The 13,637-nt window shown below is 55.8% G+C and overlaps 4 protein-coding genes across 4 annotated transcripts; 2 read left to right on the forward strand and 2 right to left on the reverse strand.

The window, feature by feature from the left end:
• Nucleotides 1-1,334: 1,334 nt before the first annotated feature.
• Nucleotides 1,335-3,232, forward strand: J4E79_000335 (uncharacterized protein; the record flags this gene model as incomplete). Its single annotated transcript, XM_049349252.1, has 5 exons — nucleotides 1,335-1,720; nucleotides 1,784-2,406; nucleotides 2,513-2,885; nucleotides 2,950-3,003; nucleotides 3,061-3,232. The coding sequence occupies 5 exons, from the start codon at nucleotides 1,335-1,337 to the stop codon at nucleotides 3,230-3,232; spliced, it is 1,608 nt and encodes a 535-aa protein (XP_049216039.1).
• A 534-nt stretch (nucleotides 3,233-3,766) lies between these two features.
• On the forward strand, nucleotides 3,767-7,767 carry J4E79_000336 (uncharacterized protein; the record flags this gene model as incomplete). Its single annotated transcript, XM_049349253.1, has 5 exons — nucleotides 3,767-5,686; nucleotides 6,055-6,239; nucleotides 6,304-6,377; nucleotides 6,440-6,651; nucleotides 6,877-7,767. The coding sequence occupies 5 exons, from the start codon at nucleotides 3,767-3,769 to the stop codon at nucleotides 7,765-7,767; spliced, it is 3,282 nt and encodes a 1,093-aa protein (XP_049216040.1).
• Nucleotides 7,768-8,094: 327 nt separating this feature from the next.
• Nucleotides 8,095-10,610, reverse strand: MEF1 (Elongation factor G, mitochondrial; the record flags this gene model as incomplete). Its single annotated transcript, XM_049349254.1, has 3 exons — nucleotides 8,095-9,000; nucleotides 9,049-10,336; nucleotides 10,402-10,610. The coding sequence occupies 3 exons, from the start codon at nucleotides 10,608-10,610 to the stop codon at nucleotides 8,095-8,097; spliced, it is 2,403 nt and encodes an 800-aa protein (XP_049216041.1).
• A 511-nt stretch (nucleotides 10,611-11,121) lies between these two features.
• Nucleotides 11,122-13,288, reverse strand: J4E79_000338 (uncharacterized protein; the record flags this gene model as incomplete). The annotated part of the gene is made up of 2 exons (XM_049349255.1): nucleotides 11,122-11,755; nucleotides 11,805-13,288. The coding sequence occupies 2 exons, from the start codon at nucleotides 13,286-13,288 to the stop codon at nucleotides 11,122-11,124; spliced, it is 2,118 nt and encodes a 705-aa protein (XP_049216042.1).
• Nucleotides 13,289-13,637: the final 349 nt, after the last annotated feature.

Consider the following 13,637-nt stretch of genomic DNA (forward strand, 5'->3'; position numbering starts at 1 on the left):
TATTCTCCCGATACGGCCCGCTCCATCGGCATGATAACACATCTAGCTGCTGACGCGGCTGAATACAAACTCAACACCCTTGGTGACTGCACTACACAACTGTAGCATGGAAGAATTTAGAGTCATGCAGCTAGGGCAAAGTCCTTCATCTCAGACACCCATATCTCCGAATAACGCATATGGCATTCATCGGCCTCATTCAACATGATACCTCATGATAGCTGCAGCGGTGCGGGCCGAATACCAAGATCACTGCAAGCAGGCTTCCTACATCCCAGTCGCCTTGATTGTCTGGTGTTCCTTATGCGAAGATAGTTTTTGGCATCGTTCGTGTCGTTAGTATTGCGATAATCAGAGGTGACTCGTGGTCTGTGGGCTACGATGCAAAGAGGATAGACCGGATGTAATTAGAGTACGACACCACGCGCACATAGACCGTGTTGTCAGCACACACCAAGCTCTCACCGACCTGGGGGCGATCCCCAATGACCTGAACCCAGGCCCGGTGCCCAAAGTCAACACCATCCTCGTGGGGTTTGTCACATGTCAGTGGATGTTACCGTATTACGGCAACTACTTGTTTGGTGCAACAAGTGCCGATTGAGATAAGACGACGCAAAAAGCCAAGTCCTGAGCACCCAATAGCCACGGAAAACCAGTCAGCTTACTCTGACCGGCCGTCTAGCTAGCGTCGGCCGACTGCCGAAGTATCTACCTGGATATGACGAGGAACGTGGGCGAAGTCAAACAGAGAATGAAGCTAGAAACACATGCACTGACGTTACGTGCATAGGGCGAACAGTCCTTGAAGTTAATCGACACTACGCTACGTCACTGAGGCTGAGATCCGTTGTATTCAACAGCCTCAAGTCTAGTCGCATTGCCGACGAAACTTGTGCCCATGATGCTTCCGGGTTAAAACTTGTCTGTAGTCTCGTTGAAAGAGTCGGTATATTCACTGAGTCATTTACCCTACTGCCGGTCGGTTTTCGGTACCAGACTTGTGGGGGTCTAGTTTACCCTCCACTGATCAGCCTGCGATCTAGCAACTAGTGTATGGCAATCGTCTGGGGACTCTGTATCAACCTAGCTTTGAGGGTCTCCAGGTTCTAACCACGGCGATCCCCAACGTGCGTGAAATTGGCGGGATCGCAGGGGGAGTGACTTCGGGAGAGTATTATAGCGATTGATCAAACGACCTGACTATAAGACGCCACTTCCACGTTAGGAGCCGTTAATCCAACGCTTCATCTCATACCTCTTCATCGTATCTACCTTGATCGCTCACAATGAACGTCTCTACTCCAACTTTTCCATGGCATCTCATGCCGACCATGGACTCTCTCCCTTCTGCAGAGCAGTTCTCCACCATCGAGATGCACCCGCGCAATATAGTCGCAAGTCTCTTGGCCATAGTGATCAGCTTTTCTTACCTTCGATCTGTTACGAAAAAGACTGGCCTTGAGCGCTTCCCCGGACCGTGGTATGCGCCCTATACGGCCCTGCATCTGCGATGGCTCTTCGCTCGTGGCACGATCCACGAATATGTCGAGAAGATGCACAAGCAGTACGGCGATGTCATCCGTTTGGGACCAAGACAGCTCTGGATATCTGATAAGGGAGCTATGAAGCAGATTCTTCTCACGATTGATCTACCCAAGGTTACCATGTATGCTGAGATCTCGAGAGACAGAAAAAGTCCCGGTCTCTTTGGAGAGATGTAAGTATCAGTCTCCCGTATTTCCTTGCGAAAACGACGGTAGCTGACGCCGAAAACCCATAGCCGCCCCGTTCCCCACCGCAACCTCAAGAAGTTCCTCAGCCCAGCTTTCACTGTCTCTTCTGTCGACAAGCTAGACACGTTCTTCAAAGCGTGCACATCGATCTTGCTCAGCAACTACTACACTGAAGTCAACAAGGCTATCGCTCAAGATGCCAAGTCCAACCCCAACGGCGACTTCGAGACTGACCTTATGCGTGACTTGCACTGTCTTGCGCTAGACATCATGGGCGAGTCGTCATTTGGTAAGGGCTTCGGGCAGATCGACAAGATCTTCGATCCCAGCAAGCTGTTGTCCGGCAGGGACAAGCGCTGGAGCAAGATTCCCGACGCCATCTTCAATGGTCAGGCGAAGAGGTATGGGTTGGTCTTTGTGAAGAGATTCCTCAGGCGCATGGGATATGAGTGGGAGGTTGATTGGCCCAAGGAGATGACGTCTGCGATTTGCGAACTCGTCGACGAACGCGCGGCAGCTCAGGGAGGACACGAGAACAGGAAACGCATCGATGTCCTCCAGCACATGTTGGACGAGGGCGCGCGACCAGACACGGGAGAGCGTATGTCGAACCAGGACATCATCGATCAGATGTCTGAGCTCCTTCTCGCTGGATCGGAAACCACGTCTGGTACGTTAGATTCGTCCATGCCCCATTGCCACTCCTTAGCTTCTAGGTTGCGGCCTTCAAGTTTCCCTCTCCACCGCGCATCATAGTAGCTAACGAGGCGCCTTAGGAACCATGGCATGCCTGTTTGTGGAACTCGCACGAACCCCCGCCGCTCTCGAAAAGCTACTCGCTTCTCTTCCCGTCCTTGGCCCCAATGACCCCATCCTAGACTCAAAGACGGTGCGCACAGACCCACAATATCGCTACCTCGAAGCCTGTCTGAAGGAGAACCTGCGTATGAACCCCATTGCCTCGGAACTGGGTCGCCGTACCACAGACCAAGGCCACAACATCAACGGCAACGAGATTCCGCCTTACACGATTGTGTCGGCCAGCTACAGAGCGCTCCATCGTGATGAGAGGTACTGGCCTCAGGCGGAGAGGTTCTGGCCGGAGCGGTGGCTGGAAGGTGAGGAAAGAGAGGACGCACCCGAACCTGAGTAAGTCGCCCTTGGTGATGAGACGAGAGATTCGATGTGGACATTTTCTAACGTGAGATTGTAGTCTGGATGCTTACTTTCCATTCTCCAACGGCCGACACAATTGTATCGGACAAAAGTATGTTACCTTCCCCCTCATCTTCTGCTGCAGCAGCGCACTAACATGCATGGCCAGCTTCGCATACGCAGAGATGCGCACAGTCTCGGCCAATCTTCTTTCTCGCTTTGCTCTCGAGGAGGCTGGATACCAGCAGATCCAACTCCGGCAATTCATCACGATGCAGTTCCATGATGGCAAGTGGAGAGTTGTGCTGAAGCCCCGCTGGAAGGATGCTGCGAAGGCTTAATGCGCGAGCTTTCGCGTCGCTACTGCAGCATCATGCATGTTGGGGTGGACTGCGTTGAGCGGGAAGCACTCGATTGAAGAACAGATTGAAAGAAAGGGGAAAGCGCGAAGCAGGACCATTCTCTAGTTTGAGGGCACATTCCTTTTCTCTTTTGGTTAGTGCGACTAGATAGTAGAAGGCACAATTTGATTGATTCCACCACCAACTCCCGTGCTCGTCTGCTTTCTTGCAACATGACATGGCTCTGGACTGAAGCGTGAGGCGAGCGGAGGCAGCGGAGTCAGCGGAGTCAGGCTGCATGAAGGCAAGGATATCGACCCGGGCTGTGGACAGAGGCTCGGGCTTATCTCGCAGCCTGCAGCCAAGGCCGAAGTAGCAGCGCATGCCGTCAGCGAGCGTGAGGCAGCCCTGGAGTGCCGGAGGCTAGCGCGCCGCTGCACCGGAGCGCGTCAGGGCAACTCAGCAGCAACAGCAACAGCCTTGTGCACGACACCATGGCCATGGCCACGACCCCGACCCCGACCCGCACACGACATGTCTGAGCCCCGACGGTCGACGAGGGCGCGCGCCCGCGAAGACGCCGCCCCGGCTGCCCCCGACACGCCCAACGACAAGCCCGCCAAAGCCGCCAAAGCCGCCAAAGCCGCCCTGAAGCGCAAGCGGACCAGCCTCGCCGTCAAAGACGCGCCGCCCTCGACGCCCGTTGCTGAGGGCGCGCCGCTGCCCCCGCGACAGACGCTGCCCCTCCAGCTGGTCGACGGCGCGCCGCTGCCCACACTGCGCGAGCCACAGCCCCTCCACCTTCCATCGAGCGAATGGCAGACGATCCAGCAGAGCCGCGTCCTCGAGACGTCCTTCGAGCGCTCCAAGGCTGTCTGGCTGTCTGGCGCCAACTTCCGCACCTTCCATGCCCACTTCAACCAGCCCAAGAAGCTGGCCGACCGCACCGACGAGGACAAGGCCAAGACGGCGAGACAGAAGGAGCTGCTCAAGAACTTCCCCCAGGTCGGTGCCGACCGGGTGAGCGTGAAGCTCGTCATAGAGCCGCACACGCTGCCTATCCGCCTCTACGGCCCGCGCGAGGTGGGCAGACCAGCACAGAAAAAGCCTCCCGCGCCATCGCCCTATGCTCCCTGGCCAAACCACAGCCAGCCCAACCAACACACCAAATACCAGGGTGGCCAGCCCATACAGCAGAAGCCCCAGCCACGCCCACCCCAGCCCCCCAAACCTGTCCAGGCCGCGCCTCCGCCTCAGGCCCCCGCAGCCCCCGCCCCCGATCCCGTCATACACATGCTCGCCGCGAGAGCAGGAACAGATCCCGAGCTGAAGGCTGTCATGAAGATAGTCGCCGCTGGCTCGGCAAGCAAGGAGCAGCTCGAGTTCTTCCAGACACACATCAACGAATTGACGGCGATTCTGGCCAGGCAGAAGGAGGAAAAAGCGCCCAAACCAACTCCGCCAACGCAACCCCCCAAACCTACGCCGCCGCCGCCGCCTCCAGCACCGAAACACACAGCTCCTCCTCCGCTTCCCCGCCCAGTCCAGCCAGTCCAGCAGCCTCTGCAGCCCAGCACGCCCAAGCCGTACAGTCCGGTCCCGCCACAGGGACAGACGCAGCAACCCTCGCCTACACAACAGCCATATCCACCCTATCCGAACAACTTCAGCAAACCGCCGCAATACCACCCGCCGCCGCAGCTATCGACCTACAACCCACCCCCGAGGACGACATATCGCCCGTTGGTCTTCAGTTTTGTCCATGGCAGCGAAGACAAGTTTTACTTCCCTTCGTATAGTTTCATGGAATGGCTTCCCAATGGCACAGGCGCAAAGCTGTCCTTTCTCATCACCAAGATGAAGCCAAGGCCGGATCCAGTCGTCAAACCTCCGTCTGCCTCTGCTCAAAACTTAATGCCGACGCCGATTCCGACTCTCGGTACTGCGACTAATGCTATACCTGACGCACCCCCACCGAACGCCATCATACCAACACCCAGCCCCACAAACCCTGCTTTTGCGTCCACACAACCTGCCGCATCAGCCCCCTCGGCAACCTTCGTGCCGCCTAAACCGCCCCAGCGAATCGAAGATTTCGACGAGATGAATGAGATAGACAACATTGAATTCTACCAGCCAGTTACTGTCCTTCTACTAATCGAGCACGATGAAGGCGACGAAATCGCAAGCGCCTTGCCGCGCTCGATACGACCACCGCATGTCGTGGAGAAATACATGAACGAGGTGTTTGATAAGTGCAAAAGGGCAGAGGAGACATATCTAGCCTTCAGACTGCCCAAAGACGGCGATGAGTTGCCAGAGAAGAGGATTAGGAGCGGCGACGTGACGCCTGCGGTTGCAACGCCGACTCAGGACGTCGCCATGGGAGGGATGGGTGGGTCTGCCAGTAGTATGGCAGAAAAGAAGAAAGCTGGACGGCCTAAGAAGAGTCTTGTATGAGATCGTCTGATCGTGTGCCGATATTGTGGAAATCTTGGAATAGTCTTGCGGTGTGTATGAGTACAAATGATACCCATTTCTTAGCGTCAAACTACACACATTCTGCTCCGGTATCGCGTGTCATTGATATACGGTTGCGAGATACGTGAGGCGGTATTGTCTGAAGCATGCTCTTCGTTACACATGAGATCTGGAGCTGCCATCGCTCAACTCCGATGCCAAGATCTTCGCTGCGGCCTGCTTATCCCGGTTAGATCACCCGCAGTTGCCTATCTCCATGCATCTGTGCCCTCGCGCGTTCCATTTCCGCAACGTCACCATAATCCTTTTTGCTTTACCTGAGTCCAGTGCTACGGTCGCAGTACTTTCTCTGCGTCGACATTCCCGACAGTATAAAGTATCTAGGCAGCGCAAGACCACGTCCTGTGACTGAAATCATGCCCAACCTCAAAGCCATCTTTACAAAAGCGTACTGGACATTTGCCATTCTAGGCATTGTCTGGGCCGCGTTTGTGGGCCTATTGGTCAATCCCACGGTACAAAGGCAGTACGTTTTGCTCTCATCATGACAGATGAGATGACGTTTGGAGTCGATTCTAATGTCTTCTCAGCGCTCTCTATGCCCATAAATTTCACACGGGGTTCTACCACAACGTGACGAATCCCGAAGAATTCGGCTTTGCGAGTAAGTGCATCTGTAACTCTTCCTCGATTTGTTCTATCGCTGTACTAAGTACCCATGTGTAGAGGGGCAAGTACAACCCTTTTGGCTTACTACAGCGGATCAAGAGAAGCTCTTTTGCTGGCATGTACTTCCTCTAGATGTTTATCTGGAGAATGAACATGAGCTTTTTACTGCTGCTGTTTCGGGGGAAGTTGCAGAGGAGTTGAAGGGAACGATAGGAGAGAAGCTGTTGAGCAGCGACCCGGAAAGTAGGGTTGTGGTCAACTTTCATGGTGTAGGTTGTGCTTTCTTTCGATTCTTGACTTTTGGTTTGGCATGCTGTCCCTTTCTTTCCAGAGTCTTTGGTCTTATCACATCTCAAACTCTCATCTCAGACTATATCGACTCTTCTTTCTTAGTTTTACATGGTTTCTCTCTCATTCTTCCGTCACTTCATCCACCGTTAACCCCTTTTAATATTTCCAGCTTATCTATCACTCATTCTAATCCACCCAAACAGAACGCTGGCCACATAGCCCAAGGTTACCGCCCCTCAACCTACCGCTCCGTCTCTGGCATCCCAAAAACTCACCTCGTAACCTGCGACTACCGGGGCTTCGGTCTCTCCACGCTCACACACTCCCCGCATATCCCCACTGAAAGCGGTCTAATAGCCGACGCCTTAAGCCTGATTTCATACATCACCTCGGACCTCTCTCATTCAAGCACACGCACCGTTCTCCTGGGCCAGAGCCTCGGCACCGCCGTAACAGCCGCCAGCGCGCTCTACTTCACCAATTCCACCTCCGAGCACCTCCCATTGGCCATTACATCCCCATCTGTAACATTCAAACCATCCCGTAACTTTGAAGGTTTCGCCGGCATCGTCCTAGTAGCCCCCTTCACCTCGCTCCCCCAACTCCTCAAGACCTACAAAATCGGCGGCGTTCTCCCCATCCTAAAACCACTGCAAGGCTACCCCAGGATAGCAAACTATCTATCCACTCGCATCGTCGACCACTGGCCCACCCTCACCCGCCTACGCGCCCTCATCTCCACCGCCTCAGCCAACAAGTCCGGTTTCCACATTACTCTCCTGCACGCACGAAACGACCAGGATATCACGTACTGGGAATCTGAAGCGTTGTTCCAGCCACTGGCTACGCAAATGTTGACGGAAGAAGGGGTTGTGGCGGAGGAGGAGAGGAGAACGATTCAAGGGGCGAATAGGGTCAAGAGGGGTGCTTTTGCGTATAAGAAGGTCGAGGACGACAAGGGAGATAGGATGGTGGAGTTGGAGGTTGTGAGGTATGGAGGGCATAATGAAGTGGTGGGGTGGACGCAGGTTAGTCTTGCGATTAGGAGGGCGTTTGTGAGGAAGACGATGAGGCCGGGGTTGGACGTTGAGTAGGTTTTGGAGGAAGGGGTAAGTTACATTGGTTCTACCTGGGTTTGTTGAATTGAAGAAGAAGACGGAGAAGCAGCTGGATGGAGCTGGATGGAGCTGTTGAGGGGATATCATTCGTCGTCATATGGCGGTGTTGTTTACAACATTACATGTACAATACTTCTACACCTTTCTACCAATCCCACAAGAATACGCCAGACGTCCGCCAATGTAGATAAATCGATGTATGTCATCAGCACTCGAATCATCCAGGGAGCTCGTTGTACCAACACCGAGCTTTTCCACGGTCCCTATCCTGTTTCAACTCCGATTGAGCTTAGGAGGCTAATCTTACGCATTCCTAGCCTGCTGTTCCTTCTCGTACTTTGCCACAAGCTCCTTCTGCAGCTGCGGCGGCGCGGGACTGTAATGGCTAAACTCCATGCTAAACTCCCCCTTACCCTGCGTACTAGCACGCAACTGGCTGCTAAAGCCAAACATGCTGTTCAAACTGCAATCCGCATAGACAGTAAAGTCCTCCGGACCAATCTCCGTATCGTTGATAACAGCATTGCGCTTATTCAGAAGACCAACAACAGAACCCTGGAACTCATTCGGCGCCGTGATGGTCGTCTTCATAAGCGGCTCAAGTACCTGAGGCGCACCGGCCTGGAAAGCTTTGCGGAAAGCTTGCTGGGTGGCCATTTTGAAGGCCATTTCCGAGGAATCGACAGCGTGGGTGGCTCCGTCGTTGATGATCATGGAAGTACCCAAAACCTTATGGCCGAGAAGCGGGCCCTTGGCCGTGGAGGCCATGAAGCCCTTTTCACAGGCGAAGAGGAACTTCTCGGAGATGGTGCCTCCGGAAATCTGTTGCTCGAACTTGTTCTCACCAGCAGCTTCGCTTGGCTCCATCCAGCCGACTACTCGCGCGTAATCTCCTGACCCACCACTCTGCTTCTTGAGCGTGTGGTCGAAGTTGACGCGCTTGGTCATTGTCTCGCGGTAGGCGACTTGTGGTTGTCCGGTTTCGCACTCGACGCGGTATTCGCGGCGCATGCGCTCGACATAGATGTCCAGATGTAGTTCTCCCATACCGGAGATGATGGTCTCTTGCGATTCGGGGTCGGTATGGACTCGGAATGTAGGGTCTTCGCGCGTGAAGCGGCTCATGGCTTTGCTAAAGTTGGGTGTATCTTTGGTGTGCTTGGGCTTGATTGATAGGGAGATGACGGGTTCGGGTACGAACATGGAGGTCTATCGTGTCAGCTTGAAGATATGATAACAATAGTCTTAAAGTCTTACCATGGTGTATCCAAGATTACCGTCAGTGAAGGTATCTCCAGACGCGCAGTCAACACCGAACACGGCACAGATTTCTCCAGCACCAATTTCCTGGATTTCCTCCATGTCGTTGGAGTGCATGCGCACAATCTTCGGTATCCTGACCTTCTTGTCTGACCTCGCGTTGAATACATTCATTCCCTTTCTGAGCGTACCCTGGTACACACGGATGTATGTCAATTGTCCAAAACTACTTTCTTCTAGCTTGAAAGCCAGACCGACAAATGGCAAAGAGTTGTATGATACCAGCTTGACCGGTGCCTCTGCTCGCTTCTTGTCCAGTGCCATGTTCTCGACTTCGGAGGGGTTTGGTAGGTAGTCGCAAACAGCGTCGAGCATTGGTTGGACGGATTTGTCTGCAAGCGCGGAGCCCATCATAACCGGGGTGAACTTGAGGGAGATGGTGGCTCGTCGAATCGCAGCCTTGATCTGGTGAATTGTCGGTTCCTGCTCGTCCAAGAAAAGCTCTGCGATCTCATCGTCGACATCTGCAAGTGTTTCGATGAGCTTCTGCCTCTTCTCCTTGCAGAGCTCAATAATATCCGCAGGTATCTCGTCGGTCTCCCTAATGGTCTCGCCCTTGGGTCCTTCGTTGTAAATCGCCTTCATCCTGACCAGATCCACAACACCCAAAAAGCCATCCTCGCGGCCGATGGGTACTTGGAGAGCCGCAGCCGGTATGCGAAGCTTCTGGTTGATCTGTTCGACAGCCTTCCACGGGTTGGCTCCCATACGATCCATCTTGTTCACAAAGGAAATCCTTGGAATGTTGTACCGCCTCATCTGCCTGTCGACTGTGATGGTCTGACTTTGCACTCCGCTGACAGCACACAGGATCATGACGGCTCCATCAAGGACTCGCAGTGCTCTCTCTACCTCGATTGTAAAGTCGATGTGGCCTGGAGTGTCAATCAAGTTGATGTGGTATTTCTGGTCCTTTCCTTCATCGTCCTTCTTGATCCAGTCACAGAAGGTCGCAGCAGACTGGATAGTGATGCCCTTCTCACGCTCGAGATCCATAGAGTCCATCTTGGCACCCACAGCATCTTTGCCGCGTACCTCGTGTATGGCGTTGATTCGGCCGGTGTAGAAGAGGACGCGTTCGGTGGCGGTGGTCTTGCCGGAGTCGATGTGTGCTGCGATGCCGATGTTTCGCACTCGCGATAGTCGCTCCCATTCGACAGGGTCTAGGTTCTCGACGATTTTCTCTTGCGTCAAGGTAGAGGGGTCTTCCTTTGCTTGCTCCAGCCTATGACGTTCAATCAGCCTTCCATTGCTCTCTGGCCGTCACAGAACAAACATGGCAGCACATACACTTGCGCAGCCGCAGACTGCCATCTTCGTTGTGGCTTCGTGGTGTGGGCCCCTATCCATGTGTCTGTCTTGGTGCCGTTGGTATAGGGCATGCGCGTTGCCGCAATGGTCGAAAGAGCGCATCGTGAAGGCGTCGCAACCGAGCGTGCTGAAGAGCGAAGACTGCTCGTGGCAAGTGCTTGCGCCCGGAAAAGAGACTGAACCCTCATCTTGAACAAAGGGGCGACGCGGGGTCTGCTGTCGCTTCGCAATGTCGAATTGCCCGCCAGGAAAAAGTTGGGCCATCGGAGTTTCGGCGGAGGTGCCAGTCACGTGTCGACGTGTGCCCGCCCACCCTACCATAGGCATTGCACGAGTGGACAAGTAGACAGAAAGCCATCTTGGAGTGAAGAATGGGATTGTAATCTAATAGTGATGTCTGCCAGATTCTGCGAAGCCTATCGCTAAAGAACAACTATGCACGCAATAGTCCTATCCAAACCCACCTCCGCTCCATGTCCTTAGGTATCCGCCCAAATATCAGTTACGCCAAACAATCGCTCCAGAAAATGCTGTTGAGAAGTGAAAGAAGATGGGAGCCATACAGCTCCGCGCACATAACATCGCCCATAGTTGTGCAAGATGGCATGGTACGGCAACCTAAGACTTGACCAAGTGTTGCAGGAATACATACGATTTGAGAAATGTATACGCCTAGGTCAGAGGCATAATGGCCCTCGTCTACCGGACCGTCTCCTCTGGGAAGTTGGGTGTCTGGAGTTCTGCAACTGACGAGTCTACCTCTTGAACTGGAGTGGCTGGTTTGTGCGATTCGTGTGTTGGCTCATTGGCGATAGGCTCCTCGGTTGTCCGATCGCCATGTTCAGATTCCTTTGCGGGCTCATCTCCATCCTTGTGCTCCTCAGAATTTCCGTTCGTAACCACTGCTCTGGCCTTGGACACGACCTCTTCCGCCTTCTTCTTCCCCTTTTGTAGAGTGCCGATCTTGGAAGCGGCAGGAGCCTTACGCGGTGGTGATGACGGCTTTTCATGGGGCTTATCGTGTGTCTTGCTGGAGCTGGCGGCCGTGGGTCGCATCATGCGCTCGAGGAAGCCTCCTTTAGGAGCAGCACTTGCGGTTGAGGTGCGCGATTCAGGTCGTTTGGGCGCAGGGGGTGCGATGGAAGGGCGCGAAGTCTTTGGTGCCGGGGCCTTGGGTGTAGGACGGGTGTTGGTGGAGGGCTTGCGTGTGACCTTGGGCTCCTCGCCATGTTTGGCAGCCGAGGCAGCCGTCGGCGCAGTCAGACGGGTTGGTAAACCGACTGGACGAGTAGGAGACTTTGGGGTTGGCTTCTTAAAGCCTGTTGGGGACGTGCTGTAGCGTTGTTAGCATTGGCGCATTGTCCCACGTGGCTCTGTCATACCTTTTGCGGGGGGCGGAAGTGGCGGGCTTGGGAATGGCAGGCTTCTTGTTCTCCACAGGTGCGGCCGCAGGCTTGGTCTTGGAGGCAGCGGCAGCAGTGGGTGCCGTCGCTGAGGACGCAGATGTTGCAGGTCGCAGAGAGGTGCGGCTGGTCTTAGCAGTTGGAACCTTTGCGGCTGGAACCTTTGCTGCGGGGGCCTTGGCAACGGGGGCCTTGACAGGCTCCTTGGGGGCTGCGGGCTTTGTGGTCTTTGCAGCTGGACTAGGCTTGATGGTGGGTGCGGCCGTCTTGGGTTTCGTAGGGGTCTTGGGTGCTGCTTTAGGTAGCGGGCTTTTGGCAGGGGCGGCGGGAGCCTTGGCAGGTTTGGCAGTCGAGATGGCAGCGGGCTTCCTGATCTCGGGCTTCTTGAGCCCAGGAGTTCCATTGGCCTTGGCCTTGGTTACAACAGGTGTGGCTGCTTCTGAAGCAGGTTCGGTGCTCGGGGCCATTACTGCTTCAGCCGGCGCAGGAGCGGTCGCATCGGGAACAGCGGCTTCGTCGGCAGGCGCAGCAGGTCGTAGAGCGAGCTCCTCTTGAGCACCCGTCACTGCCTTGTCTGTATTCTCGGCGGGCTGAGCAGCGGCTGGGGCCGGGGCAGAGGGCTCCTCGGTGGCAGCAGCTTCAGCTTGCACAGCTTCGGCTTCCTCTGCAATGGCAGCTTCCTCGACGACAGCGGCCTCCTCTGCGATGGCGTTCTCCTCAGCAACAACGGCGTCGTCATCGACGGCAGCGTCCGGCAGAGCAGGCTTGTCTTCGTCCACGACAGCCTCCTCGGTGGGCGCGGCAGGTCTCAGGGCGACATCCTCCTGCGCGCCTGTAGTAGCCTTGTCCGGGTTCTCGGCAGGCTGGGCAGGTGCTGCTTCTGGCGCGGGGACTGGCGCGGTCTCGACAGCGCTCTCGGTGGACTCGGCTGGTGTCTCGTCGACTGGCACTTCTTCCAGCTCCGGAGCGGGCACAGCGATGTCGGCGGCGGCAGACTCCGGAAAGTCGGAGCCCTTCATGATGGAGCCCAGGTTGGGCATGTTGGTGGGTGTGTCGTCGCGGATGGGCGGCGCAGGCATGGAGGACTCGCGCGACGCGACGGCCTGCTCGGGCACGGCCTCGGGGATGGCGATGCTCTGGCGGCGCTGCTCCTTCTCCTCGCTGACGACCTTCTTGAGCTCGGCCAGCTCGTCGGTCCTGTCGTGGCTCACGCGGAAGCTCTCGCGGCGGGTCGCGTTGACGCTGTTGGAGGGCGTGCCTTTGGTCTGGCCGAGGTCGGTCGAGGCGTGGGCGGGCGTGGGCTCGACCGAGACAAACGAGGCGCGCACCTTGGACTTGGGACGCTCTTCGCCGCCGTCGGTCGCGGCTGCCGTGTCTGTCGGGGAGCGGCCGCGGGGCTCAGGCGAGGCAGCGGCGTTGCCGTTCTCGAACATGGCGCGGAGGTTGCGCACGCCGTTGGACATGGCTGCAGGGGGACGAGGCGAGCGTCAGTGGTGCTGGGGCGGCGGGCGTGGGAGCAGAGGGTTATAGGATACGTGGGAGATGGCCGTGGCCGCGCCTGAAACCCGGCCAATTTGTTTATGTACACGCAGTGACGGCGGCGCGACAGGGTTCTCGGGCGTTGCACAGGGAGGCTGCAACTTACAACAATGGACAATGCTAATCAACTCGCGTTCAGGAACAAGGGCGGTGACAATGGAGAACCCCTGGGGACGTCGGTCGAGCAGGAAGGAGTCGCTGGTGCTCCCGAGTAACCAAGACAACTGCCCAAAGCATCATAGCTCCAGTGACGTCTGGCCTCGCCCTCGCCCA

The sequence above is a fragment of the Alternaria viburni genome (genome assembly GCF_023758015.1).
Source record: "Alternaria viburni strain BMP 2772 chromosome Unknown scaffold_1, whole genome shotgun sequence".
Classification (NCBI taxonomy): Eukaryota; Fungi; Ascomycota; class Dothideomycetes; order Pleosporales; family Pleosporaceae; genus Alternaria; species Alternaria viburni.